This window comes from Anopheles coluzzii, chromosome X (genome assembly GCF_943734685.1).
Source record: "Anopheles coluzzii chromosome X, AcolN3, whole genome shotgun sequence".
Classification (NCBI taxonomy): Eukaryota; Metazoa; Arthropoda; class Insecta; order Diptera; family Culicidae; genus Anopheles; species Anopheles coluzzii.
Window position 1 is genome coordinate 7,062,241 of NC_064669.1, and position 15,130 is coordinate 7,077,370.

At 51.4% G+C, this 15,130-nt stretch overlaps 3 protein-coding genes across 9 annotated transcripts in view; 2 read left to right on the top strand and 1 right to left on the bottom strand.

Annotated features, from left to right (window-relative positions):
• The window catches only part of LOC120958800 (ras-interacting protein RIP3), a 230,308-nt gene that overhangs the window by 124,600 nt on the left and 90,578 nt on the right, over positions 1 to 15,130 (top strand). The window lies entirely within an intron of this gene.
• The window catches only part of LOC120959313 (E3 ubiquitin-protein ligase Ubr3), a 51,990-nt gene that overhangs the window by 12,553 nt on the left and 24,307 nt on the right, over positions 1 to 15,130 (bottom strand). Inside the window, exons 3-5 of the mRNA XM_040382615.2 lie at positions 13,519 to 14,670; positions 13,158 to 13,393; positions 11,238 to 11,393 (exon numbers count right to left, since the gene is read on the bottom strand). Of these exons, the coding sequence (XP_040238549.2) occupies positions 11,238 to 11,393; positions 13,158 to 13,393; positions 13,519 to 14,670 (1,544 nt within the window). The remainder of the gene's footprint in view (positions 1 to 11,237; positions 11,394 to 13,157; positions 13,394 to 13,518; positions 14,671 to 15,130) is intronic.
• Positions 2,792 to 11,177, top strand: LOC120959321 (uncharacterized). Of its 7 annotated transcripts, none has more exons than XM_040382668.2 (6): positions 2,792 to 3,688; positions 3,773 to 4,090; positions 9,043 to 9,184; positions 9,270 to 9,855; positions 9,951 to 10,316; positions 10,406 to 11,177. In XM_040382668.2, the coding sequence occupies exons 1-6, from the start codon at positions 3,437 to 3,439 to the stop codon at positions 10,758 to 10,760; spliced, it is 2,019 nt and encodes a 672-aa protein (XP_040238602.2). In that variant the 5' UTR covers positions 2,792 to 3,436; the 3' UTR covers positions 10,761 to 11,177. The 7 variants fall into 7 exon arrangements, with proteins under 7 accessions (XP_040238602.2, XP_040238593.2, XP_049463977.1 ...); XM_040382659.2 differs by lacking the exons at positions 2,792 to 3,688; positions 3,773 to 4,090 and adding exons at positions 5,800 to 6,027; positions 8,150 to 8,885; XM_049608020.1 differs by lacking the exons at positions 2,792 to 3,688; positions 3,773 to 4,090 and adding exons at positions 5,800 to 6,006; positions 8,150 to 8,885.

Sequence of the window (15,130 nt, forward strand, 5' to 3'; positions counted from 1 at the left end):
TCGCCAATTTGAAACATCAAATTCAAGAGTCGATACAATGATGCTTGATTGCAGCGCGACAGGAACTAACATTGTCTAAAGATTAACTAGGCACAACACCAAACCAGTATCTTCAAATTGGTTGTCTTTTGAAAAACTCTGTTTTAGTTATAGGTAATGGTGGCAAATATGCGGAGTCGACGCCGATCCGACTCTGATAGTTTCGGAACCGACTCCGGAAGATAGATCCGCCCAGTATTATCCGGAATCGTCCGGTATCGTTAGGGGTCGTCCGGAGTCGTTCGGAGTCGGCTGGAGTCCTTGGGAGTCGGAGTCATCGGTCGGTGTTGTCTGAAGTCTTTCGGAGTCGTTCGGCGTCTATTAGAATCGTCGGAGTCGTCCTAAGTCATCCGGAGTCGTCCGGAGTTGTCTAAAGTCTTTCGGAGTCGTTCGTCTATTAGAATCGTCGGAGTCGACCGAAGTCATCCGGAGTCGTCCGGAGTTGTCTGGAATCGGTTGGAGTCGGAGTCGTTCGGAGTTGACCGATGTTGGCCTTGGAAACAAAGGGCTGTATACGAAGTGCACGGGCAAAGTAAAAGCAAAAAACACAACGAAATGAAATGCCTGATCATAAGCAAATTGAACCGGGCAGCTTCTGTTCACTCTGACCGGCTCCGATTCTGGTCGACTCCAATCGACTCTAAACGAATAACTCCGAAGGACTCCAACTCCGATCGATTCCAGACGACTCCGGACGTCTCTGGACGATTCCGAACGATTCCGGACGACGCCGGGAGCCTCCGGACGACTCAGATTTTCCCGTAGTCGGAATCGGACTAACAATAGCAGGAGTCGGATCGGAGTCGTGGGTGCGATCCAAAGACCACATCACAATTCTGTTTGGGATGATATACAGACTAGTGTTGTGTTTCAAGATTCATTGAGATTCTTTCATATGAATCTTCACCGACGAGTGTTTCGAATCACAAATGATTCATGAATTCATAAAGATTCATAAATATGCATAAATGTTTATAGATGTATAATTTTCCAGCTATTACATTTGCGCGATCCCTTGAAACAGTGGTTAACTCGTACGACTTATTAACACTTAACTTAACAACATCCCCGTCGTGGGTTCAAGCCTGGACCATGGACCATCTCCTCGAATGACAAGGACTCACAATCCTGTATAAGCTAGCATGACCACGTAGGTCGTAACGCCATGAGGAAGAAAATGAAGGCGCTCAAGATCTGAATTCCTAAGGATTTCTGAATCTTTCGAGATTCGTACATCTTTTTGAAATTCATGAATCTCAATTATATGTGATATTCTTTTTTTCTTTTCATCTGCAATTGAAACCTGACTCAGTTTCACCCAACACGTATACATACTCTACGTCCATAATAACATTATACAATGTTTTAAATAATATAAAACATGGGATCTTCAGGAAATGTGCAACAGAGTTCAATGATCGTGACAGATTATTCATTAGCTCACAAGATAGCAACACTGCTTACATACCGTTGGTAGTACAAAGCAATGCTGACGACTGTAAGCCAGTGTGAAAGGCGCGATATACTACACTGTTGCGTTTTAGCGTTATTTACCCCCTTCCTCCAGCCCGCCTAGAATTTCGGTAGGCTGTTAAACAGTAAAATCGCAACATACATTACTCCACATTCCACACATGAAGCTGATTCACAGAGAGAGAGAGAGACCCCATGAAAGTGGACACCGCAACAAATGATGACCGCTCTCTGCTACGGCGGGTCCCCAGCAACGTCGTCGTGCGAAGGAAGCGCACAAAAGAACGGACCAGCCCCGCAGGTGGTGACGAACGGCCTGACTCATCCCCCGAGCGGTCGGTCGTGCAGAAATGTGGGTTTGTGCGTACCGCGGCTAATGTGCCAGGCCCTGCTGGTCTCCGCGTGTGTCTCGATCCCTTTGGCGCGTGTCCATTCCATTCCATTAGCGGTTCCAGCTATCTTATTGGGTAGGATTTTGAGACACCGGCTAGCCATTGGCGAAAGTATGCAGCAGAGGGGTTACGGATAATTACATCCAACATATGCTCGGGCAGACAAATTGAGCCAAATTATTCAACAGTACACACTGTCGGGAGTCGTTGACATTCGTGCAATTCTATTTAATCATAGGACTGGTGGAAAACAAAAATCGTTGCATTGCTGCATTGTTATCGCAGTCGTAACGCCGAACGGTGTTTCTTCTGTAACAGGTCACCAGTAATTTTTATTATTTTTTCAACTTCAAAACAAGCATTTGAAACCTAACTGTTTCACGAGCAGGTTCTTTACTTTTTCTTCGTTTAAAGACCCCTTAAGAACCAACGTGAATCAGAGTTTGCCGAGACCCTAGCGAAAGGGGCGACTTTGTCTTACCACCACAGAGTATGTGTATGTGTGCGTGTGTGTGTGTGTGTGTGTGTGTGTGATATAGTTGTACCGTTGCTCAGGCCAGTGAGTCACGCACGGCAGAGGGTTCGCTGTCTTGTGCGCGCGCTGCAATTATGTCTTACAGCGCCGCACAGCGGCAGCCATGGCGGCGGCCGATTCTGCTACCCATTCCATAAGGCGCGCGCGCGCGTGTGTTCCGGGACTGCGTGCTATCACCAACAACACTACCACCACCACCGGCGGGCCCATCATTCATTCATGGGGCTGAATGTACGAAAGCAGCGGTCAGCACAGAGAGACAGCGAACGCCGAAAAAGAAGCGAGCGCTCATCACGCACACACACACACACACTCATTCGCACCCCGGGGCTTGTAGACGAGCGCGTCGTAGAGGGTCCCCTACTACTATATTGCCCGACGGTTCAAGCGTCTCGCATTCGCTCGCAAACCTGCCAACCGAACGGGTGTGCGCGGTGGCGAACGGCAACAGCAAAGCGGAACAACAAAAAAAAACCCGGCAACAACGACCTCGACTGTACTGTAGAGAGCAGAGAGAGAGAGAGAGAGAGATAGAGAGTAGCAGCAAAAGAGGTTCGTCGCCAGCACGCTTCGTTTGGTTAGATATTGGTAGCCGCCTGGGTCTGGCGTTACACTCTCGTGTTCCAGGCTTTGTGTTGGTGTTTTCTGCAGAGATCTTATCCAGCAAAAGCAACCTGTATCTGTGCAGAAACGAAAGTGTTTGTGTATGTGTGTGTGTGTGTCTGTGAAGTAGTGAACCAGCAAGAAAAAGCCTCTGCCAGACGAGAATGTGCTAGGCCGCAGAGTGTTCGGTGTTCAACGCCACTGACCCCCAACCCGTCGATCAAACCAATTTCTCTCAATTGATGCCTAAGCCGCCGCATTTGCCTGTGCTGTGTGGCGAGATAATTGGCTGTTAGAAAACCGTTTCACACTGCCATCACCATTCAACACAACCCGACACAGCTGAGCACACAAAGAAATCCAGACAGGACAGGGCAATCCAGAGGCGGGCAAGATGAAGATGCTGCTGCCAGTCGTGACCGTGCTGCTGGTGCTGGTGCTGGCACCCGCCGGGCACGGTGTGGCGATCGGTCCGGGCTGGCTGGCGCTGAGTGAAACGACCAAGGTGCTGCTGCGCATCGCGGTCGATGTGGCGGAGATGCAGCTCGGCGACAGCAAACCGTCCCCGATCAACTTCAACCAGGACCTGCGCATCATGCACACCATCCAGACGCTGTCGGCGGAGATGCGCGAAAGCCAAACGGCCGTAAGTGCCCCAGCAGAGTGCAGAAGGTAACCCTCCCTTATAACCATTGGATCTCTCTCTCTCTCTGTGTCTCTTATCTGGCAGATGGTCGATATCCTCGGGCAGCGCGTGCACGACGTGATCGAGAGCTTCGGCCACCGGAACCGGTTGGTCGAGCGGCTCGAGAAGCTGTACATGATCGTGCGGCTGGTCGAGCGGCGGGAGGCCAGCATGTACCAGCTGCTGCGGACGGACACGCCGGTCGAGCAGCTGACGCTTACCCAGTTCGCGCAGGCCACGGTCGACGTGAGCAAGTCGGACAGCGTGATCGAGCTGCTGCACAACCTCGAGCTGCTGGTCACCGGCAGCACCCAGGTGCTGTTGCCGCCCGGCCGCCAGGACATCTTCTCCCAGCTAAACGAGGTAGGCGCATATGGGTGTGGGGGGGCGAGGGTTCTGGACCTCTTACCAGAATTGATGCCATATCTCGTCTCGGAGCTACGGCTACGCTTCCTTCCGCATTGTGTGACCTCCGCACACCACAGGCCTCTATCAGGCCTGCTCTCTCTCTCTCTACGAACACAAACACTTTTTCCCATTCCCATCTCAATCACCGGAAGTGATATTAAAGCCAATGAGCCGGCAGGCGATAGAGGCCAAAACTGTAACGATGCCCGCTCGCATAAGCATAGCACACAGTTGCAGCTGCGCTGTTGCATTCCTGCCATGTTTTGTCCTGCCCCCATCACTTTACCCCGTTTTCCCTCACGAATGCTTATCGATTGTTTGGTATGACAGAAGCAGAGCGAAAGAGAGAAAGAGCGAGAGAAAACAACAACAACAATGTACACTTGCATATTGCCTCGAACCGGGCCGAGGTTCACACTGAAGCTGAAGCGTGAATGCAGCGGAAACCCGAGCACCCGCATTGTTAACATAATTAGCGTGAGAGACGGCTAGCGGGATGTGTAAGGCACGGTGCGAATGGTAGAGAGAGAGAGAGGTTGGGCCGTTCATGCCTCATCTGGCGTGCGATGAGTCATTACTCACCGTTGGCGGCAGAGGGAGCAGAGCACAGAGGGTTGATCAAACAAAGAAGTGCGTTCTCCGATTCGGACCTCAGTGAGTGTGTGATTGGAAGCGTGTAGAATTCGTTTGCGAATTCAACTCATTCCAACGACTCACTCGGTTGAGTAAAAAGAGAGTCACCAAAAGAGTGAGTCCTCTCAACAGAGAGCGGTGAGTGAGCTTACTCGCAAAAGTCAGGGAGTCGTTTTTGGAAGGAGCCTTAAAAAAATGAATCGTGAGTCATTAAAACATTCAAACTCCCTCCAGACATTCAAACTTCCTCCAGACTTTCAAACTCTTTCGTGTGCACTCTTTCACTCTGAGTTAACTCACCGAACATCTGAGTTAACATCGAATCCTCATGATTGAATCCATAAAAGTTATGACATTAAAAATACGGATTTTATAGAACTCCAAACTTTTTCGAATCTCAGAAGTAGAAGGCTCTTTTTAGCTTAATTTGTACTTTCTCGACTGGATGCTCTCACTGGTTACTTTTCTGGGCACAGTTTTCGGCCTGTTAGTCAAATTAGATTTTTATTCCCGCTTAAATCTGATAGACAAACAGACTAGGGCATCAAGTGCCAAAACATGTATTCTTTGAATTTAGAAAGAGAAGTTTGCCATCAACCAATGTCCAAATGTTCAGAGGGCATCAGCATCAGCGGCAGTTTGAGCTAATCTCCGTCCAACACATCTCCTTATCCCGGCGTGTTATCATAGCGATTCTCACGAACCCTACACACCGGTCAGCGAGAAGCCGCACAACACATGGTAGCGAGTGGTTGCTAGATAAGGCCACCACCACACCAACCGAGACCACTGTGCAGCACCGCACTGTTGTTGTGTTTGAGGTTTTCCATTCACGATGACACGCTCACAGAGACACACACACACAGAGACAGCACTCAAGCACAGAGACCTCTCGCTTGATCCCGCACCGGAGGCGCCACTGGAAGCCGATGGTCGAAAAGCGAGCGAGAGAGAGAGAGAGAGAGAGAGAGAGAGAGAGAGAGAAAGAGAGAGAGCGACAAACCGTGACACTTACAGCCATGGCTGGATAGGTGGTGGCCCTGGTTGGAACAGTATGTTTTGCTGTGTTCGCGGTACCCGTCCGCATGGCTTCTCAGTGCGCCGCCATTATTCAGTGAGTGACAGTGCGCGAGTGCGTACGCGCGCGGCTTCATCTGTCCGCCACATATCGACAAAAACCGACAACAGAACGAGGTCGGCAGGGTGTTAGAAGTGTTTGTGTGTATGTGTGTGTGTGTGTGTTGAAAATCCATTCCACCGTAATCCTTTCTAGCAACCAAAGCACGTACACGTCCTCCGTCGTGTGCTTCGCTACAATTTAGAACGCTACAGAAAGTCGGAACCTTCCCCGAACTGACGGGAGTTGCACACGATCTTCGAAATAAACGAGGGTTCTTTTTTGGCGTTTGGTGCTCGTCTGTACGGTGTCGCAACAGCTGCTAACAGATGCTAACAGGGCTGGCGTGAAGTGGCAGCACCATCCAACCATTTATAATTCCAACAGCACAGCAGCTCCAGCGCTGGACACTGTAGAGGGTACTGCGCCGCTACAGTACGGAAACGCGTTCTTTGCAGTGACAGAGAGTTTCACATTCGTCAGCAAAAAATAGCTCAAAACAGCAAAAACAACAAAAATAGCAAGAACATATGCCGTCCATGTGTTGGTATACATTCACATTCGCGCGCCCATTCCAATGGGGCCGCCTTTCCCTTCGCCGCACCGATTCCGATTCGCTCAAGTTCAAGTTGCGCGGCGGCCTGTGTGCTGCGGAGTTGGCAGTAGTTCGCCGTTTATACCCTGCAAATACGTACATACAACAAACAACAGCAAAAAACGACCCCACCAGACAACTCTCGCCAGTAATGCCGGAAGTGGCGGATTGCGTTGTGTGTTGATCGTTGTTTTTGTTACTGCGAATTATGACAACATCTCATCACAAACACATGCAGACAGATGGTTCTGTAGCTCTAGTAATGATCGTGACTGATCGTGCAATGGTAAAATTATACCTGGCAGAGGAGGGGCAGCCAGACACACAAACTTCAAAATCCCGGCAGAAGACGAACCAATCCAGCGCAATCAAAAAACTGTTGGAAACAGTGCATCATATCATTCAACGATTCTAGGGGCGGATGAGCGCCACCAGGCCCCAGGATATCCACATTGGGGAAAGAGTGTTCTGAGTGTTCTCGGCTGAATTGAATAAGTGGCGCGCGCGCGCGCACGTTTATGGTGATGTCTCTTTGTTTTGTTCGTGCCAACAAAGTTGGCCGTGTTTTGTCGTAAACTATGGTGGAGGTAGACTCTGAGTCATCACACCATCGGCTTCACACATGTTTATCTCCAGTGTGCAGAAGAGTAAGGTGAAAGACCAGCAGCTTTTACCTTCTATCTTTGTCTACCTTGTTTTACCCTCACATTTATCGGCCGTTCGACTTTCCCCCCGGTCCCTAGCCCGGAATGTCAACAAATCACCACATTTCCATAAAGTCATCTAGGTTTAATGACCTGGCTGCCGTCACGGCAGTCACGGTGTTTGGCATTGGTGAGAAGACATTCTGACGAGGGCGCTCTATTCCTTAGCGAGAAACACACGGACCCGGGAAAGGTCTACCACGGCGTGCCCGAACGGTAGAGGTTCAGGTACAGCAGGAAGCCCTTTTTATAACTACAAGGTCACACAACCAACACGGTTACTATGGTAGCACAGATGTTCTCTTTCTCCCGAGCATTCAAGCACAATGATCGGACATTGTGACATATGCCCTTTAGCAAACACGCAGGGACGACCGGCTATAACGTGCCCATTGACAAAGCGCATGCCGTTTACCTCTCCATCCCTACTTCGTGTTGGGGTGGGAGGAGGGTAGCGCGACTTGTGTGCAACATGACATGATGGTGCACAACTACAAAAAAAACCATCCGAGATATACATCGAAACAAAGGGAACATTGATCGTTTGTTGTGTCCGCCACATGTTCTCTCTTAGTGGGGAGAGAGGGATTATGGGACAGCAATAACACAAACCAGTTGTGTTGAAACTGACCGATATTGAAGCGAAGCAGATGATACTATCGATACATCTGAGCGGGAGGGGTTCCTTTTTTGTGTGTAGCCTCTTCTTCTTCTTTGGGGAATTGCTATGGGAATTGACTGACACAAGAAGAACGTGTATCGCTTTTGGGAAATGAAGACTGACAAGGAGAATCACAAAAGAGTGGAGACACCGACAAGAGACTCTTAAAAGAGCGCTAGCTCCGAAAAGAGTGCCAACTCCGAAAAGAGTGCTGACGCGGAGAAGAGTGCTTTGAGCCAGATTAGTCCCATCTCTAGTTAGGAATTACTTCAGAAACTTCAGGAAGTCTTCTTTCCCCCCACAGTGTTATAGAGTAACGTGTTGCATGTGTAAAGCCTGAAGTGTGACACTCGTTTCCAGCAATTCCACCCATCTCTCGACAAAAGACCACCTGTTTCTTGAGTAACAATAACAGTATGGCCATGGGGGGTAGTATACCCCTGCGCACGGCGACACTCTGTCTGGGCACACTGGTTGCTGTGGCCGCACTGCTCCAGTCACCGGTCCCGGTCACCGCCAGCCAGGTCAAGGGCGCCAGCCCGATCGATGCGCTGCGCAACCGGTACCTGCAGCAGGAGCGCCGGGCCTGGACGATCGTCAACCAGATCGACGCGGTCGACAACCAGCTCGAGCAGGACGCGACCCAGCAGCGTGCGACCGTGATGCGCGAGCTGGTCGACATCTATCTCCGGTTCGCCGAGACGGAGCTGGACCCGGAGGACCGGGGCGAGTACCAGCTGCTCGCCCGGCTCGCCGAGTGGCATCTGCTCGAGCAGAACCTGCTGACGATCAACAAGCTGTTCGAGGTGGTGTACAACTTTCTGCGCAACAATGCGCCCCGCTTCGCGGAGCAGGCCGAATTTGCACCGGAGGAGATTGACCAGCAAGGGGGCGGCACCATCCACAGCGACGATCTGCGGCTGCTCACGATCGATCTGGCGGAGACGATACTGTTCGACAAGCGGCAACCGGTCGCGGCACAGCTCGAGCAGATCTACACGATCATGGTCCGGCAGGCACTCTACTATCGCGCCAGCATGGTACATGCTCATGATCCCCCCTCCGCGGGTGGTTTTGGGGTCAGGGGGACACGCCACTCTGTGTGTTTGGCTGTCTGTATCGAACCTCACACTGAACTAACACACCCAACCACTCTTTTTGCTTTCTACTTTCATTGCACACGCCTCCCTCTGGAAGACGGCAAGAAGCGTCCTCTGTAGCTTCGGGCTGTCACCCCAGCAGCTCATCTACGTGCTGTACGAGTCGATCGCAACGACCGAACTGAAGGGCTACATCATGATGCAGTTCTCCTACATGCTGCTCAAAACCCAGGGCCAAGGTATGGGGTGTCTCCACCCTATCCTAACCAAAAGTGTTTGTGCGTATGCTAAACGACTCGCTTGCCCTCCTCTCTCGCTCGGTAGGTAACTTTACGGTGGAATCGCAGGCCCGTCGGAACGAGCTGCAGACCCGGCTCGCCCGCACCCAGCAGCTGGTAAGGAACGTGATGAACCAGACGAGCGGCGAGTACTGGCGGTGCGATCCGGACCGTGGGGCGCATCGCGAGAACGTCACGTACGTGCAGTTCACCCGCCTGGTCCAGGGCTACGTCGAGAACGAGGTCGACATGACGACGGACAACACGTGCCGGGAAACGTGCTCGCACTACAAGTACGGGCACGAGCAGCACCAGTGCTACAAGGAGCTGTACTGCTCCCAGCAGCCCAAGTGTGCCGGCCGCATCTACGACTGCGAGTACATCGACTCGGACATGTGGATCTGCCCGGCGGCACCGGGCGGCACCCGGCGCTACGAGTACATCGAGTACGAGAACGGAGAGATGCGCGGCCGCAAGCAGAGCTGCCCGCGCGGCACCACCAAGGTCGACTCCTGGTGGCGCTGGCTGTTCTGGCACTGTAGCTACTGCTTCTGCTACTGCGACGATGCCGGCCGCCACTCCGATCGCTACGTCAGCCTGCGCGAATCCGTCTCGGACATGGAGCAGAACCGGTAAGTGTATTTTGTGTGTTTCGAGCAGTTTTCGAGCAGTTGACCAATGGTACTTATACAAAATCACACATCTGTTCTTCCGCGTCTCTCCGCAGTGTGGTAACCGGGCTGCGCTTTGTGAAGCGCCGCCAGATGGTGCATCTGATCGTGCAGCAGGGGCTGCTGCTGCCCGGGGGCGAGATCGCCAACAGCACGCTCGAGTGGGTCGTGCCGAAACCGTTCACCCACACGGACAAGGGCGTGCGGGACGGGCACGACTACCACACGCTCTCGTACGATCGGCGCGCGATCGACCTGGACGACGTGCACGTACCGCCCGGCTACGTGGTGACCGGCGTCCAGTTCCGCGTGCTCGGCGCCCGGCTCAACCTGCTGCTGCGCATGACCGAGATGAACTTTACCGCTGGCAAGTTGGTCGGCCTGGACGCGTCCATCTGGAGCGGCAGCTTAGAGACGGAACGGTAAGCAGGGCGGCACACTGCCATTAGAGCTCATTTGTGTGTGAAGCAATTGATAACATTTCATGCTCTCTCTTTCTCTCTCCGAGCAGGACCGAAATCCCGCTCAAGTACATGGACGTGCCGACGCTCGCACCGGCCAAATCGGTCCCCATGTCCACCCAGAACCAGTACCTGCGCTTCGGGCCGACGGGCGGCCGGGCGGACGCCGCCCAGACGACCATCCCGTTCCTGGACGCGCAGCCGGTCAGCCCGGTGCGGCCGACGCCGCTCGCCGGCGCCGGCCTCATGTACAAGGGCGTCCCGAAGTACGGCGGCTTTGTCGCGCCCAAGATCATGACGTACAACTTCGGCGCGCACATCCAGGACCCGACCGACGATTGGTTTGCGGCGGAGCTGGAAGCACGCAGCAGTGCTGCTGCCGGCGGTGACAGCGACAGCGGCTAGTCGAAATAAATGCTAAGAAGAGATAAAATAAAACAAAACAAAAAAAAAACAGAAATGCCAACTGCCGACGCCGCCCCCCAAACACAGAGATGCAAAAAAGCACGTCTTGTGCAGGGGTTTCAGCAATGCCTGAAGGCTCTCCACCACCTCTCCAACGGGGATGGATAGTTCAGCTCGTTCAGCGAGCCAGTTTACCAAAAGAAGCAAAGCACGCTAAAGGCAAAAGTCAAAAGTAACAACAACAAAAACTCCCAATGGTAGTAATACATCCGAAACCGGATACTTATAGCGAGTGAGAGCGAGCCTGCGCAGATATTCTCTGGTAGATAAGCAAATACCCCTAAAAAAACATGTAATCTGTAAACGATCGAAAACAAATAAATTGGAACGGGGAAAATCCCACTCCTTACAACCAAACACACACACACACACACCAACCACTGTGTCACACTCTGTCTACTTTAGGTGGCCACCTACCTGCACGCGCAGTGGATGCATCATCAGCTTCGGCAGCAGATCCGCGGACGGCAAGATATCGTTCAGCGACATGCCCATCGTCTTTACGCCCTGGCAGATGAACGCGGCCAGATAGCGGTGGAGCGGAAAGTGGAACGACGCACGGGACATTTCATCCTGCAAGAAGAAGGGTACGGTTTTAGGACCGATGAAGCAGCGGGAGGGGGAGAAGTTTCGCTCTCCAATAAGGTTTATATTTAGTGTATTGAGTGAGCGTGTAATATTACTTGATACCAATACGCAAATCCTGGTCCCCAACTATTATAATTTAAATTGATGTCTCTATGGTGCCTATTTTGGTCTCTTAGGCACCAGTTCTTACCTCTAAGTATTCTCTATATTATTTTTTTCTTCTACGCTCAAATTCTAATCTGTAAGACGCTATTGTTTGTCTATAAGAGATCAATTATTGTCCTCAGGCTCCAATTTTTATCTCTAATGCTCCAATTCTCGTCTCCAATGCTCCAATTCTCGTTTCTAATGCTCCAATTCTCGTCTCTAATGCTCCAATGCTTGTCTTCAATGGTTCAATTCTTGCATTAGAGCACCTTTTTTGTCTGCAAGGCTCAAATTCTTCTTCCTAATGCTCCATTTTCCGAATGTTCAATCATCAGGCTTCTAAGAGGAAATGTTGTCCATGAAGCTGCTATTTGTGTCTTTAAAGCACCATCTTCTGTCTCTAAAGCTACTCTAAGTCGTCAACTTTTGCCTCTAATGCTCCAATTCTACCTCCAAGACTCCAATTCTGCCAACAAGGCTCCAATTCTGCCTACAGAACTTCAATTCTGTCTACTTATCTTGAAGGCTCCAATTCTTGTCTCTAAGGCTCCAATTCTTGTATCTAATGCTCCAATTATTGTTTATAATTTTCCAATTATTGTGTCTAATTTATCCCATTCTTGTACCCTAATGAATTGTCCCTTTTCTGTCCGTATGGTCCTTCCATCAAGTTTTGTCTCTGAAGCTTCTTTAAGTCGTCAACTCCAATTATTGTCTGTAACGTTCCATTCTGCCTGCAAGTCACCAATTTTTGTCTCTAAAGCATCAACGTTTGCCACTTAGGCACCAATTCTGCCTCCAAACCTTCAATTCTGCCTACAAGCCTCCAATTCTGCTTTCAAGCCTTCAACTCTGCCTCCAATTCTGCCTCAAATCCTCGAATTCTGCCTCGAAGGCCTCAATTCTTGTCTTTAAGGTTCCATTCTTCCTCCAAGTCACCAAAGCTTGTCTAAAAGGCACTAATTTTTACCAATAAGGCACCAATTCTGCCTCAAATCCTCCAATTCTTGTGTTTAAGGTACCTTTTTTGTTTCTAAGGCTTCAATTGTTGTATCTCAGGCTTCGATTCTGTCTCGAATGATCCACTTTGGCTCCAAGTCACCAACTTCTGTTTTTAAGGCATCAGTTTTTGTTCTAAAGCTCCAATGTTTGTCCCTGACGCCATTCGGTAAGTCATTCGGGTTATTGTTTTATAATGTTTTATTTCGTTACTATGAATCTGCGTGCCCAAAAGCCATATCAAGAATTACTTTTAGTGATTTTGAAAGGTTCAATTGAGCTTTCGAAAGTAGAGATCTTCTGCCTTGCCTTTGCGAAGTAATATATGTATAAGTTGTCACAAATCCGTTCTCATACTTAATGATTATTGTGCCTTATAGACAAACATTAGTGCCTAGAAGGCAACATTTAGTGGCAAAACCATTCAAATCATTCTTTTTTTTTTGCTTCAATAATTTTGATAGACAATATTGTTTCCTTTGATATATGCCACACCACATTTGGATGAAGAATGAGCAGAACAACACTCTCATTGAACACTAAAAATGGACCTTTTCTTTACTAGAAGCTTTCTCAGCGCAAAACCGCTCAGCCAAGGCTTACCTTCTCGAACCGGGGCTGCTGGTAGAAGTTGATCGCATCGAGCCAGTCCTGCAGATAGTTCACGCAGTACATCATGATCTTCTTCGCCAGCGGCGCGTGGGACGGATCCTGCAGGTGCGAGATGATCGACCACATCGGGTAGGCGCTCGCCTCGAGCTCGCAGCTGAAGGCGGCATAGTAGGAACTCGACTCGAACTCGACATGGCTGATGATTTCGCGAATGTTTACATTCATTCCTGGATGTGGATGGGGAAGAGAAAGGAAGATGAAATCGCTTGTTCGATGGAATGGTTGACTGTGTGTGTGTGTGTGTGTGTGTGTGTGTGTGTGTGTGTGTGTGTGTGTGTGTGCTCCCCCTTACCTTGCAACATCGATAGGAACTGGAACCACATGTCGATCAGATCGTCGTCCTTGAGGAAGACGAGCGCGACCGACTCGTGCGACAGCACGTTGTTGAAATCGGACACCAGCGGCCAGTAGCAGTGCTCCTTCATCACCCGTTCCGCACAGTCGACCACGTAGTGGAAGTTGTGCTCGGGCGTGTGCAGCGTGTGGGGCGTCAGTATCTTCGACATCATCTGCCGCAGGCTGATGATCATCACGTGCAGCAGCGACAGCTCCTCGACCATCTTGAGCGCGAGGCTCTCGTTCGAGAACAGCTGCACGCTCATGTGCACCACCCGGTTGCTGAGCGTGTCCGGATCGCTGGACAGCTCCAGCACGCTCGGGATGCGGCAGTAGTGCATCACGAACGTGCGCGTCAGATGCTCCTTGTAGTCCTGGTCGGGCAGCATGTTCAGCAGAAAGCAGACGATCTGCTGCTGGAACTCGTACTTGAACGTCCAGAAGATGAACTCCTCCAGCAGCGTCTCGTGCACGATCGTGCGCCCGAGCGCCGCCAGATGGGCGTAGTCGGGCGGCGGCTCGGGTGACGGGAACTGGCGCAGCGCCTCCTCGTACTGCAGCCACCCGTCCCGGATGTACTTGCCGTACCGGGGCGACGGGTACGGCGGGTCGAGCAGCCGCCGGTACACGCCCCGGTCGATCAGCGTGCGCGTCATGACGCGCCGCATCAGCTCGCCCATGTTGTTGAACTCCATCAGCATCGCGCAGTAGTCGTTGCAGTACTCGGCCGTCCGGTGGCAGTCGTCCGAGTCGAGGTTGCTCGCGCTGTACTCGCGGAAGTGCAGCAGCATGCGCAGGATCAGCCGCGGCATCATCGCCTCCGCCACCAGCATCAGGTCGTCCGGGACGGGCGCCTTGTTCTGGCAGTTGTTCAGCCCGTGGTCGCTGCAGAAGCCCTCCGCCTTCATCACGGACGTGTCGCCGCAGTCGCAGGCCCCGCCCGCCTGCGACAGGAACATGTTGAAGTCGTGGTTCTGGTGGTTGCCCCGCTTGAAGCAGTCGCGACAGATCGACATGCACGGGGAGATGCCGCACGTCCGGCACCGGTACGCGACCACGTGCGGTATCCACACCAGCCCACACTTGGCGTGGTTGTCGTACGCTCGCACTGCGCAGGAGGGAGAGAGAGAGAGAGATAACCAAGGAAGAAAGAGAGGTTAGAATGGTTGCAAGGATTAAGTGAGCGTAGATACGGCATTAAATCCACCCGAGGATGGTTTTCTGCATTTCAATGTCCCTACTCGGTCTGTCTTATCTGTTGCCAGTTGCCAGCCGGCTGCCAATATTTGCTAATAACGCGGGAAAGGGGGTGGTCACGGTAAATGCTAACAACCCTCTGTTTGCGTACCCCATTTTTGTTTTGCTGCAACAACTTTCTTTTTGGCCTGCATTAGATCAGCCATGGTAAATTACGCCCACACGCCGGCCGGAGTCGGCCTGGATGACGCGAGATGATAGTCAAGTACGAGGGCCGTTGGAGTTGAATTTCTACGAGGTGACCACCCTCATTCCCCTCTGCCGGCGTGGGTGGTGATAGACGATGATGTCGTACGATGGCTAAATTTAGC